Genomic DNA, 13,830 nt, shown 5'->3' on the forward strand with positions numbered 1-13,830 from the left:
TTGAAGGGAAAAAGAGGAAATAAATTGCAATAAAAGGCTAATTTTGTGACAAAATAGGAAGAAAATAGGTGGCTATTAGTGAAACGAATCAAATCTCAATAACTGATAGCACTACTAAATTCTCGTATTTCGTATGTACATGGTCCTGTGGCTTGGATGAGTACTATTCTTGTTTATAACGCTACGGCTGTAAGCACTTTCTTATTCCTATTAACAAAACATTCCTTTTTTCAACCAACAAGTATAAAATTACAAGTGGATTAAATTGACGCAAGAAATGCTATATTTAAATACGGTATTTTTATAAGTACTGCCGAACAAAAAATATTTATTTCAAAAAGAAATATATAACATAGTGAAGATGGATACGAAAAAGTCAAATAAAATCAAATATTAACAAGTTGGATATCTTTTTTGGCTGGCCCTAGCCTATTAGTTGTGAGAAAATGTGTGAGGCTTAAGGTGCTTCAACGTCTTGTAGTACATATTATTTTCCAATCAATAAGTGTTCAATTTTTTTGTTAGGCAATATACTTTTAAGCAACAAAATGTGGGTCATCGTGGGGGTAAACTGTAAAATTGAGAAAAAGTTTGTAATAAAACTACTTATATGAAGTATTAAGGGATTTGATACCATTGCAACAAAAATTGTATAAATCAAGGGCAATTCACCACATTCATTGAATCCAACTGCTAGTCCTACTAAATTTGTATAAATCAAGAAAGATCAATCAAGGGCAATTCACCACCTTTCATTGAATCCATGTATACAAAGCCCACTTTTCTTTTCTTTTTTCTCCTACCCAAACATACACATACTTGCCATCAAGCTTTTATTGCATTCATTTTCCAAAAGTTTAAACATGGCTTCATCATCTAATAGTTGTCCATGGTTGAGTCCAGTTCTTCAACTAATGAGAGCTCATCCGATGAAGATCAAGGGATAATTTTCTCGATGCAATCATAATTGTAATTGGGTGTAGCCGAGGTGTAACGCCCCGAATTTTGGGTACGTTAAATAAACATTTTATTGATAAAACCAAATGAAGTCTGGCTCATTATTACAACAAAACTCCCACAAGAGTTCAATATTTACACAAATGAAGGGGGTTCTAGGGTTCCTAACTACAGCTCCACCTGCTCCTCCATCCTAGCCAGCTCCTCAGCTCCAAAAGCCTCCAAGGTGTACTGTTCATCTTGATAATCTATGTAACGCCCCGAATTTCGGAAACGTTAAGTAAATATCAAAAGACCAATTTCTCAAAAGATAAATCCGATTTACTGCGTCAAACGTTCCAAAAGCATACGTCATAATATTACAACCATATCGAATTAGGTTTAAAGTTTTCAAACAAGTCAAGTTATTACACTTTCCAAATTTAAACATTTAAGCTTTCAAAATTAAAGACCAAATTTTCTGCAAGAGCATCTAAGCGTACGGCAACCAGGGTTCCTCGCCTCCGTCTGAAGTAGGGTTAAAGTTGGTCTCCTCGAGCGGCACTTCCGCTCCGTCTTCCGTACCTAGCGTTCGAGTTACCAGGGCAACATAGTACCGTAAGCGATGACGCTCAGTAGCCAAAACCTACCCGAAACCCATAACTTACACATAACAAGATAAGGAAGGCAATGCAATAATTAATGGCGCTTGATTTCAATTACTATTCTTTAACTTATGTGAAATCTAGGATCTCACCTTGAGATCCATCCTACCCTTAACCTCCAGCGTAAGGCAACCCAGTGTGATTCAGACAGCTCCTTGTTGTGTCCCGTTGATAGCTACCAAATTATTTACTCGGATCTACAGTCGACGCAACCACACAAGGAAGGAACCAAATCTGTTCTCGCAGCCAATCACCACTGTGCCCTACCTAGGGTTACGTCTTTCAAACAACCTGGGCCCCTGTTAGCACCCATCTTAACACAAGACTGGGCCCCTGCTAGCACCCATCTTAAAATCATAACTTAACCACCTTGCGATTTTATCCTTTACTTATCAACGTCTATAGGATCCTCTAATCGTATACCACCCCGTGATTCTAAGTCCGTTCTAAGTTTTCGAAATCGTGCATGTCCACGGTTAACAGAAATTAAGCAAAAGACAAAATAAAATTATGTTTCACAAAGATTAATAGCCACGTTGACATATCAATCACAAGACTAGAACAAGACTAACTGTAGGTCTAGATGTTCAAGCCATTTAACTATATTCAAAAGAAGCATACCAACTCCCCCACTCTTTTACTTGAAAAGAAAAAAATGGAAGTAGATTACTGATCAACAACCCCTTCTTCTTCTTTTTTTTTTCGAAAAATACTAATCGACCACCTTGTTAATTCCAATATATGTGTACAGTAAAATATCTATTAACTAGTGAATAACATTACCTGATTCACAAACCAGCTTTTACCCCAAACACAATTCATCTTTTCTTTTCTAATTACTCCACGGTTTTCTCCTTATTTTCTTTTTCCTTTTTCGTTCTACTCCGTTTGTTCCGAAAATAAAATACATACGTACAACATTCAAATCTCTACATTATCCAACTATAGACAAATATATTTAGGGAGATAAGTTTTAACTACCTCTCTTCCCGAAGAATAAGCGGGGATTAGAAGAAAAAGAAACGGAGCGAAACGGCGGTTCGGTGGTGACTCGGTTGCGGTGACTTAGAACCCAATGGCTGATTTTTGGAGTTGGTTTCTATACCGTTTTAGAGCTGAAATGGAGTAGTGGTGTTCGGGTTGTGTTGGACCGAAATTGGATGGTCCAAGCTGCAGAAATTATAAAGAAGGTATGGTGGACTTTGTAGTTGGTAGGAAGCGTTGGAAAAGAAAGTAGTGTTCACTTTTTACTCTCTTTTTCTCTCGAAATATCAAAGAAGAAAAGGGGACTGAATACTCCTTTTTCTCACTCTCTCTGTTGCCGAAAAGGAGGAGGTGGGAAATGGAGAGCAATATAGAGGTGTGATTAGCAAGCATTAGGAAGAAGTCTCATGGGTAATTTAATGTGTGAGTTTGGCATTAGTTTAGTGGTTAAAGGAATGTGTTTAGGTGGTGTGTTGGGCTCCCATTGGTTGGAGGAAAGGAAGTGCCGAAAATGGAGGGGCAATTTTTGATGGAGGGATATTTGATGGATGGATGGCTTGATGATGGGAGGAGGTGATTATCCATGGGGTTTTTCGGGTGGTGATGGTCATAGAGATGGGTTTAGTTGGCTGGAAGTGGTTAGAGTTAGGGTAAAATGATGCAGGGTACACATTCGCACACAATAAAGAATATACTCTCACCAGCAAGCATGCGCGCACAATCGATTATTGAATAAAATTTTGTATGACGACATAAATAATTTTTTTCTAGCAAAATAATTGTTTTTCTTTTGATAATTAGTATTATTTATAAAAAAATATACCGGGTCTTTACAATCTACAAGGTCTGACACATTATACCAGCGTCGCCACCGATATAATATGTCAGGGTCACCAAAAAGGCAACACCGTGAGCTACAAAAGCTCAGCAGAGAAATCCCATACTTGCTAACCCATAACTTACAAACAACAGGTTATATAATCATCGATTTTCACATGATACATGTATACACAGCTAACAACGACACATTCATATTCGTTAATCAACTATCGTTGGTGTCCAAGATTTTTTTGAGTTTCTCCTACGCGACTCGTCGTAGACCGTGTCATCATTTTCATATACCGTTTATCATTTCCGAAATCATTTTTCAACACACCCGATCTCGGTTTCGCCGTTTCGGGTTCCCGAGTATCCTCACAATGGTTCCGCCGCACCGGGTTCCCATTGGCACACATCAGCATTGGCTCCGTACCGCGGATAACCAAGTCACAATTCAAAACCCTCGGTTCCGCCGCTCCGGGTTCCCATTTGGAGTTTTCAAAAAAAACTAAACCCTCGGTTCCGCGGCTCCGGGTTCTCGAGTATCCCCACAATGATTTCGCCGCTCCGGGTTCTCATTGGGTTTTTCACAAATCTTACTTTTACACACACACACAACTCACATAATGCCACCCAAAACCGGTCATTATGTAGTTTCAAAATATTTTCTTCCTCGAAAAACATTTCTTTTTATTAATCACACCATAGGTGCCATGTTTCTACTTTCTCGATTCTCGTGTCTTGTTACATGCGAAGACTCCGCGGTAGGACAAAAATAAGCATGAATCATTCTAACAAGATCATCCAATTCTATATTACTTATCACGCTCAATCACCACTTATAGCATAACGCCACATGTACGGACGCCTTTGGAGTAAAATCACTTATGCTTTATCACACCACAAGTAATACAAGCAATTCATATATGCATACTCATGATCATCTTAAAGACCAAAATATAAATACTTCTAAACAAATGATAAGTTCTATCCTTCGAAATCCGTTAAGAATAATCTACTTATACTTAAGGAAGTGAGTAGAGGTATTCTACTTCCTAACATACGGTTCTATACGTAGAGTTTAGGGGACAAAGGGTTTTACCTTACTTCTTGGCGGTAGTGACGACTACGAAAGGCAAGTCGGCTATCGGACGGAGTAACCTCCTATGGAATGCTCCTGGTAGCTTCGAAAGAGAAGGGTCTCTCTCGAAACCTAATCTTGACTAAACTACTTAAGCTTTTTGGATCGGATGGCGGTTTAGTGGCGGCTTTGGATAAGTTTCTTGAAGAACTCGAGAACAACTCAAGAACATGAAGAACAAAAAAAGAACAAAGAAATTCTAGAGAGAAGTTAGAGCAATGGTTGAAGGTGTGAGTTCAAAGCTTGAAATGGGATCCTATTTATAGGCAAAGACTCCCCTCCCTCCTCTCTTGGCCGGCCCCCCTCTCTCTCTCTACAACTCATTTTTTTATTCCATAAAATCAAGCTTTTATGGAAAATCAAGGTCAAGATCCTAGGTTTGCATGGCTAGGGTAGTCCTTGGATGGGATTATGGAAGATTTGGTGGGCAAGAAGAATAGTTGTACAAGATTTGGTGTTTAAACAAACCATAGAAGTACAATGGAGATTAGATTATTGGCTAGGAAGAATATTACCCAAGGATTTGAAAGGATATGGAAGATCAAGTCAAGGTACCACAAAATCTCTCTCTTTTCTTCTTCCCTCTCTCTCTCTCTCTCTCTCTCTCTCTCTCTCTCTCGGGTTTCTCTCTCTCTCAAGTACACTATATATATATATATATATATATATACACATATAATAATAAAAGTACAAAAGTACAAGATTTACAAAATCAAATACCCAGTAAAGAATTACAATTAGGCACATGTTTGATTAAACAAATAGATGGAGTACTTTTGCAAATCTAGGGTTTTGATACACATGTACAAATGCCCAATATTTAAATATAGAAATGGTACCAAGTACCCCAATTAAATAATAGGTTAGGATTCTCCCCATTAAAGTAATAATAAAGTACGAGTACTATTTTATTCAATAAAGTACTTTGGAAATCTAGGGTTTAGATATACCCCAATATTTTAATGCATAAAATCACATGGAAAATCCATACTTGATTATTTAAATAGAACCTTGTACCTTGTTGATTAAACAAATAGATGGAGTACTTTTGCAAATCTAGGGTTTTGATACACATGTACAAATGCCCAATATTTAAATATAAAAATGGTACCAAGTACCCTAATTAAATAATAGGTTATGATTCTCCCCATTAAAGTAATAATAAAGTACGAGTACTATTTTATTCAATAAAGTACTTTGGAAATCTATGGTTTAGATATACCCCAATATTTTAATGTATAAAATCACATGGAAAATTCATACTTGATTATTTAAATAGAACCTTGTACCTTGTTGGAAGATTTGAGCTATTACCCAATGGGTAATAAATTCCCTAGCGGTTAATAACCAATGGATAAAAGAAGTACAAATACTTTTTATCTTTAAAATAAGATTTTGAAAGACTACATGTCCTATATGTACTTTTAGTCAAATATAATAATGAAAAGCTTATTGTCTAATGGACACAGATTACCGTAACAATTATGGACCAATGGTTAATGGAAAAGGTTCAAAAGATTCATCTAGTAACTAGGTGGGTTTGGTTGCTCGGTTCCTCCAAGTAGTTGGTTAGAAACTAACTAAATTGGTCAAATAGGGTTTCTAGTCGAGAGTTTAACCAATGACCAAAATCTAACTACGACGAAATTTAACAAGAAATCATATAGCCACTTAAGAGAAAATAAGTAATTCAAATAAAATTCAAATATTTAACGAAATTTTTATTGACCAAAAAATCAGGGTTGTTACACGAGGGAATTGGTTCTTGGCTTGCTTTAGGACCGTATCGAAACCAACATGGAAGGCGTGATCGAGAGGAAAGTCAATCACATGAGAAGAAAACATTATAGCCGCTAGTCGGAGTCCTCTCTATGAAGTGCGTCAATACTAAAACTGTTTGTTAACGTGTGCCTGAATAATTGCCAAGCGGTTCGTTTTACTCGTGCCTGAATAACATTACTTTTGGGTGTGATTGTAGACTTGTTAACCTTATAGCGTGGTGATTACATTGGACTTTGGGAGAATGTAGGAGTCTGTTGTGCCAAAGGGTGGTTGTGCCCCTAAATTGGCATCGTCCTCAGTCCAAAAATGTTAGTTGAACCCTTCATTATGTTGAGCTTGACGCGTAAAAAAAGCCTTCAAAAAATCTAGTCGATCGGATGTTGGTAAATCAGTAAACAATTTTACTTCTAGGCAGTGAGAATGAGAGCAAATTTAGAATTTCAAAATTTATTTTGCTGAACTAAGGTTCCATTTGTATGGGCGTAAAATATTTTCCGGTAAAATGTTTTACCTATTTTGCAGTGTTTGATTGTGTAAAAAATTAGGAAAACATTTTACATGTAAAACATTTTTCATCAATTGGATGAAAATGATTTACTCTTAAATCTTCCGTAAGTTATTTTTTGAAATAAACCCGTTGCCTTCTACTGCAATTCTCATTGCTCAATTTCCTCGATCGTCAGTTTTAATCCACGTTTAATTCTAATATTTTCATATCTCTCCACCGTTTAAGCTCCCTATCTCTCTACACTATTTTGTTGATTTCTGAAAAAAAAAAATTAGTGCCGACCAAATACCGAAAAATAAATTTGGTAGTGTTTGGTTGGGAGTTTAGTTTAGTTTAGTTTTGGTAGTGAGTAGAGAGAGAAATAGAGTAATGATTGAAGATATGGGTAATGATTGGAGAGAGATGTGAAAGTAATAATTTGAGAAATATCGCTGTGTTTGGTTGGCCTTTTTGAGAATAACTTTCAACTCTCGACACAGTTTTCAATAAATCTTTCTCTCTATCTCTCTCCACTCATTACCACTCCAACTTTCAAAAATAACTTTCTAAAAGCTCAACCAAACAAAATGCATGATAATGATTGGAGAAAGAAGTAGGGTAATGATTGAAAACAAAATTAAAACTAAAACTAAGTTGAGAACCAAACAAAAGCAAAAATTTAAAATTTATTTTTGTGAAAAAACATTTTACACCGAAACAAACGAGCCTAAATCAAAATCAGTTGGGTCAATTCACGGTCACACGTCGATCCAAGTGTTACACATTTTGAGAGCGCAGTGTGATTTCAAAGAACAAGAGGGTACCGCATGTGATTCTAACCAAATTCAGAGGGTGTCGGTGTAAATTACCCCAAGAAAAATAAACCAATCCGAAGTCCTTGATCGAGACCACACATCTCTTCCGCCTCCCACAAGTGTGTGGTCCAGATCCTTGATGAACAATTGCCTCCGAAGCACCGAATAATTTTTCAATTTTGCCACCCTTCAGTACTTCACGTCGGACTTGTGCCAGAATACCCCCATGGCCCCATCTCTCTCTCTCTCTCTCTCTAACACGCGCGCACTCAAACAGTTTCTCCTCCTTCCCTCCCTCTGTCTACCAGAAAAAAAAGCTAGGGTTTTGAAATCGAAATCAGACGACAATGCGCACGTCGGTCTCCACACAGCCGCCGGCGTCAAACGAGAACGGCACCGTCTCGCAACTCATTTGGCGGCTAAAATCATCGTTCCGCCCCCGAGACTTCGAAAGGGTCATACAGACCCTCACCACTCGCGACGAAGCCGCCAGAAGAGACGCCTGCTACTGGAAGACCCAGCACGACTCCATGGAGAAGAAACACGGCGAGGAGGCGCTTGCAAAGCTGGTCGCGTTCGACGAGCGAGACAAGCTCAGGCGAGAGCGCGACCTTCTCAAAGACCAGGTCGCACGCGCGGAGAACGAGCAACACGCGTCAATCGAACGGCTCGAGAGGGAACAGAATGGTAGGATTGCTAGGCTTAAGGAGGATCAGAAGGCGGGAAGGGAGCGGGAGAAGAATTGGGAGGAGAAATACGCGAGGCTGCGGCGGGATTCTAATGAGGTGAAGTTGGGGAAGGCGGAGTTGCAACGTAGGGTTTCGTCGTTGGAGTCGGAGAAGGAGAAGGCGGAGCGGGAGTTGGAGGAGTGTAAGAGCCGATTAGCGGAGTTGCAACGTAGGGTTTCGTCGTTGGAGTCCGAGAAGGAGAAGGCGGAGCGGGAGTTGGAGGAGTGTAAGAGCCGATTCGAGGAGTTGAACCGGAGGACAGCGCGGTTGGAGGAGGACACGGCCGTGTTGATGAGCGCGGGCCCAGCCGTGGCTGAGGTGGCGGCCGAGATGACTGGCGTTGCTGCTGCTGAGTTGGCGTTGGATGGTCGGGAAGGGCGAAGTGGGAATCAAAATTTAACCGAGTTACTGGTGAAAGAGGAATTAAACTGTGGTGAAATAGCCAATTCGTTGCGAGGTGGAGGCGGCTCTGCTGTTGGTTCCGTGAAGGTTGGAAGAAGTAGTCATCGGGAGGATGGTATTATTCTTTTGGACTCCTTTCTACCATATACGTACGTTTAGGGTTTGTTTAATGCTTATGATGTGTTTTGGTGGTACTTTTACTTGCATAGTTTGAGGATTGGTATGCATCTCGAGATCAACAGAACATATAGTAATTTATTCACTAGCACTGATACTTTAAAGAGAATTTAGTAGCTGGGGAGGAAAACGATTGAAAACTAAAGAAATTTTTTGTTGATGCACATGGTTTCTACCTAAGGCAAATCTACTATGGGATTGGTGGTTTTGTATATTACGTATGATGTTTCATTTTCAGATATGTCCACATTGATGGTTGGTTTCACCAGCGACAACACCATCACCGGGGCTCCATCATAACCTCAAAAACTTCCCGTTTTAGTGTAACTTAAACCGGTAGTGGCAAGGTTGTGAGATGTTTGAAAGAAAAATGACAAGGATGTTATTCCAGTCATTAAGAACTTCATAGTTAGAATTTGTGTTATGCTTTGCAGTTTGAGGTATGGCTGAATGATTTTTTTTTTTTGATAAGTTATGGCTGAATGATTTGCATTCTCTTGTAAGGGTTTTTTTGACCAATTTCTCCTTTCTTTGAACTGGCTATGGATTATCTCGTGGAAATGCCCCTTTGAGAGCCAATTTTTTTGTTTTTTCATTTTCGATTTGGATTTGCGGATTTTGGATTATGGTCGTAATAGATTATGAATTTGTAGAGTGTTTGAGAGATATGTGCAAAATAGATTTTAAAATAGAGTAGGGTTTGGGAGGATAATTATCAAAATATATTATGGATTGGTTTTTACCATGTTGCCCTTGGTTATTTATTATGGTATTATAATGGGTATGACTAACTCATTTAGATTCACTTTTTTTTTTTGTTATTTTGGTCCTCGTCCTTCCACTTCTCAAAATTTGTAGTACAATATATGAAAGTCTCCATTTTTTTCTAACTAGAGAGTCTTAAATATTACCAAAAAATTGAGAGGTAATATTATTTTAAAATGGAGAATGCAATAATCAGGCTCCTAAATGGGCCCTAAAACAATCGAAGAATTAATTTACAAGTGGATGCCGTGTCCGGGCAGTTTCTTTGGTGGAAGGCATGAAAGCAATTACTTGGAGAGTGGGATATTTTGAGGGTGGGGATGGTTTTGGAAGGGAACGTTTTAGTTTTAAGTATCAACACCCTTGCCCCTGTGCATGTGGGCGTTGCCACATTATTCCTTACATGTTAAGTTAGTTAAAAACCCTATCTATGTATAAAGTTTCAAGTTCTTGGTGTATGGCGTTCAATTTACACGAGCCAATAAATGACCAAAGATGCATGTTAATCACTATGTTGCATGGGCTTTAATACTTGTAGTCCTGCACTCCATCCTTCTTGTGATTCTGGTGGCCATGGCCACTTGTGGTTGGCACCACTAATTAAGATGTTGTTGGCTCAAAGAAATTTATATCCAATGAATTAATTTTAGAGTGTGTTTACCATCATACGGTGGATTTTCGTACAAATAAGTTGTGAATGTTATTCTGCTCGAGATTCTTTTTTTTTTTTTTTTATTGGCTGAAAAGGGTGTTGTTTGTTTCTGTTGTAGGATCTATGGTTATCATCGAGATTGCTGATAGTGATGATGAGATGCCCACTAGAAAAAGAGTTTTATCCAAGGATGATGATGAGGACGTGAGACCAACTAAGAAGCCTCTCCCAAAGTTCCTTGAAGAGTTGACGGACATGCCCGATGGTTCAGATTCTTCTGACAGTGGAGACAGCTCCAGTTCTGGTTCTGATATCGACAGCAAGAGGGAGATTGCAAGGCTCTGTAGAAAGGTGTCTGGAATAAACTATGGGCAGTTAAAGCTGAAATGATTTCGGCATTAAATAGGGAGCCTGAACTCTGCATGAATTCTGTTTGTGCTCTTCATCGGAAGTTTTGTAAGGTTGAATAGTTGGTGGCTCTTCGTTGATCATGAATCGAGGGCTTAACTAGTGTGATGCACTCAGGTATGACTAGCAGAAGCTAGTTTATTGTTGTTTCTTTTAGTAATCATCAGGAAAAAGTAAATTTATAGATTACTGGGCTATAAAATACCCACCACCTAGCACATGAAGGATAGCGTCATACCGGTGAATTGTCTACTTCTATGGGCATGGCCTCCTTCTTACCTTCGGAAGATAGAAGGATAAAATGTACTTAGAGACTAGAGTATCCGGTGGTATGAGGGATCTTCTACTTTTTTGTTCTTTCCTTTCATGTTTTTACATTCAATATGTATGTTTCTATGTATTGGTGATTTCTTCTAGTTCTTGAGTTTGCACAGTATGGTAATCTTTAAATTGTTACTACGGGCCTATAGACAATATTAATAATTTGTCTGTCTTGGAAGGCTAATTTATTATATGTACTAGCACAAATACTTCTGCGGTGGTTTTGAAGAGGGTTTAATAGCTGGGGAGGAAAACAATGGAAAACAAAAAAAATATTTTAATTGATGAACATGGTTTATACACCTAGTGAAATCTATTTTTGAAGGGGGGTTTTATATATTAAGTATGATGTTTCACTTGTAGATATGCCCACATTGATGGTTGGTTTATTCGGTGCCAACATCATCACCGTGGCTCCATCATAACACAGGAACTTCCCGTTTTAAACACTGTTATCAGTTTCTAATGAGAGAAATGGGTTCATGCGCTTCTGTAGCTATGTAGTCCGTCATAATGAAACTTTTGAGATAAAGATGGGGGTTGTTCTTCAAGCTGGCATGGAAGCTCTGCTAAAGACCTTCTTTCTTGTAGAAAAGAGAGAGCAGAAACTCATATACTGGTAAGAATTGGATTTCTTGTTAGTCTCTATTTATTGGTGGTGATTTTTCTTTCTAGGAGAATGAAAATATCACTTTCTGTCAAGGAGCACCACAACTTCTGAACCCGAAACCAGCAGAAAGTTTTTGTGCTTGGTTTCCCGGATTGCTTGTTCTAGTTTAACATGGTCTCCTGGAGGTTAATATGTAACCTTTGTTCTAGTTTAACATGGTCTCCTGGAGGTTAATGTGTAACCTTTGTTCTCTGTGTTCCTGGCGTACCCTAAACGCCTGTCCAGTGTGAACGGTGAATTCTGTAGACTAAGATGTCTGATCTAATCAGCCAATTAGGGGACAAATGTTGAAAATAGTTTGTGCAGAGATGCTATCTATTTTTCACATGTCCTAAATAGCAGAAGTTTGTGGTATTACAACCTAATTTGATCTCATGCTCTCTCTCAGTGCGTGCGTGCTTGCGTGTGTAAAATAAAGAAACTACTTGCCATGTTTGCAGTCCTGTTCGCCATCCCATGTTTTTTAAGCTTGCAGTCTAACGATCTTGTTTCCAAGATTCCTTGGTTTTGTCTCTTAAGTAGTGTTAACATCACTTTTGAAAGGTAACCACACACTATTGCTGTTATTTATTTGCTCTTCTCTATGTTAATTATTGTGTATACATTTTCAACAGAGAAGTAGTTTGGTAAAGTATCTGACTGATGGTGATCCACGAGGAAACTGGAGTGATCTGTTTTGGAGTTCCAGGAATTTGACCCGAATGGTCTAGATGACTGTAAAACGTTAGCCCTTCGTTATTTGAATCAGTTGTTCATGACTTACCCAAAAAACAAGATGCATTTTTCCTCCCCCCGTAAGAATCCCCTGATCAAATCATGGTGGAGCAACGATGCCAGATACAGATCTATTTTGAATTGGGTTCTCATGGCTATACTTTCTTAGATGGTCATGGAAATGTACCCCTACGGACACACCTGCCGTGTTTTGTATTTTGTTTTAACTTGAGAATTCATGTTTCTCTGTTGAATGCTGCGCATGGTAAAATCTTGGCCAAGTGAAGTATTACGGTGCCGAATCTGTGTAATTATTTTTGGCCGTAATATTTAAGTTGCTTGATCTAGTTTTGAAACTGCTGATTATGGTAATTTTCAGAAAGTAAACTCTTTTGCACCAGAGATTACATTTGTATCTACTTCCTGGAGATAAAGGTACTAGAGAAATATGACCTTGTGGATTTTGAGATCATTAACAGGATAAGAAGATGGTTGTAAAGTCCTTAACAGATTTATGTGAGCACAGGAAAACTTTCCAAAAACCAAAAAAAAAAAGAAAAGAAAAAATGGTAAAATTCAACAGCCCCTGACGAGAACCCAAACACTTCTGAAGAGAGTCTCGAACTGTGGTCTCTCTTGTGAGGGCATCTCCAATCCATCTCTATTTTTTCAAGATAGAAGATGGATATGACACATTGAAGGGAGATTTTGTAATTTATTCTCTTTTTTCTTCACTTTTTGTACTTTTTGGGAGAATTTTTGAGGGACCCACCATCCTTTTTAGAGTTTGGTCCTCTAAAAGTAAATTTGGTCTTCTAAAAATGGAGGACCAAAAGCAAATTTGGAGTATAAAATTTCTCCAAACTCTAAAAAAGACGATGGGTCCCTCAAAAATTCTCCTAAAAAGTACAAGAAGTGAAAAAAAAGGAAATAAATTACAAAATTTCCTCTCAATGTGTCACATTCATTCTTTATTTTGGAGGAATGGAGATGAATTGGAGATGCTCTGAGCGAACCAGGAAAAACCGCTGGGCCACAAATGTGGGGCATTGTAGATAGCATCTCCCAATAACCGCCACAAACAAATGTTATCAAAAGTCCATCTTGTTGTACTGATGATAGGTGGTTTCTTATGGAAATTGAGAGTACGGAGTCGTATGGGTCATTAGTTGTAGTATGAAATTGAGAGTGGAGATGGAGTCCATTTTATCAAGAAATTCTATTCGTCATTAAAAATTTTAATGATTTTTTTGTTTTTGCTAGATGATAGAATGTTTGTAGATGATAGAGAGTTAGTAATTACTTTGTACAATGGAAGCCGAGCACATCTTCTATAACAACTCAAACTCAAAACCTGTGCTTTA

General features: G+C 38.3%; 1 protein-coding gene across 4 annotated transcripts; it reads left to right on the forward strand.

Annotated features, from left to right (window-relative positions):
• The first annotated feature begins 7,853 nt into the window (after nt 1–7,853).
• Nucleotides 7,854–12,737, forward strand: LOC131333183 (protein CROWDED NUCLEI 4-like). Of its 4 annotated transcripts, XR_009201746.1 has the most exons (4): nt 7,860–8,874; nt 10,472–10,878; nt 11,446–11,701; nt 12,367–12,737. XR_009201746.1 is itself a non-coding variant. In XM_058367554.1 (3 exons), exons 1-3 carry the CDS (start codon nt 7,977–7,979, stop codon nt 10,741–10,743), a joined length of 1,134 nt encoding a protein of 377 aa, XP_058223537.1. In that variant the 5' UTR covers nt 7,860–7,976; the 3' UTR covers nt 10,744–12,149. The 4 variants fall into 4 exon arrangements, 2 of the variants coding, with proteins under 2 accessions (XP_058223536.1, XP_058223537.1); XR_009201747.1 differs by lacking the exon at nt 11,446–11,701; XM_058367554.1 differs by lacking the exon at nt 12,367–12,737 and having other exon boundaries at nt 7,860–8,675; nt 8,712–8,874; nt 10,472–12,149.
• Nucleotides 12,738–13,830: the final 1,093 nt, after the last annotated feature.

This window comes from Rhododendron vialii, chromosome 7a (assembly GCF_030253575.1).
Source record: "Rhododendron vialii isolate Sample 1 chromosome 7a, ASM3025357v1".
Lineage (NCBI taxonomy): Eukaryota > Viridiplantae > Streptophyta > Magnoliopsida > Ericales > Ericaceae > Rhododendron > Rhododendron vialii.

Excerpts from the sequence above, each read along its gene's own strand:
- LOC131333183 (XM_058367553.1), top strand. The coding sequence starts at position 7,977 with ATGCGCACGTCGGTCTCCACACAGCCGCCGGCGTCAAACGAGAACGGC. Across the intron at positions 8,875-10,471 it reads AAGTAGTCATCGGGAGGATG|GATCTATGGTTATCATCGAG; the intron begins GTATTATTCTTT and ends TTTCTGTTGTAG.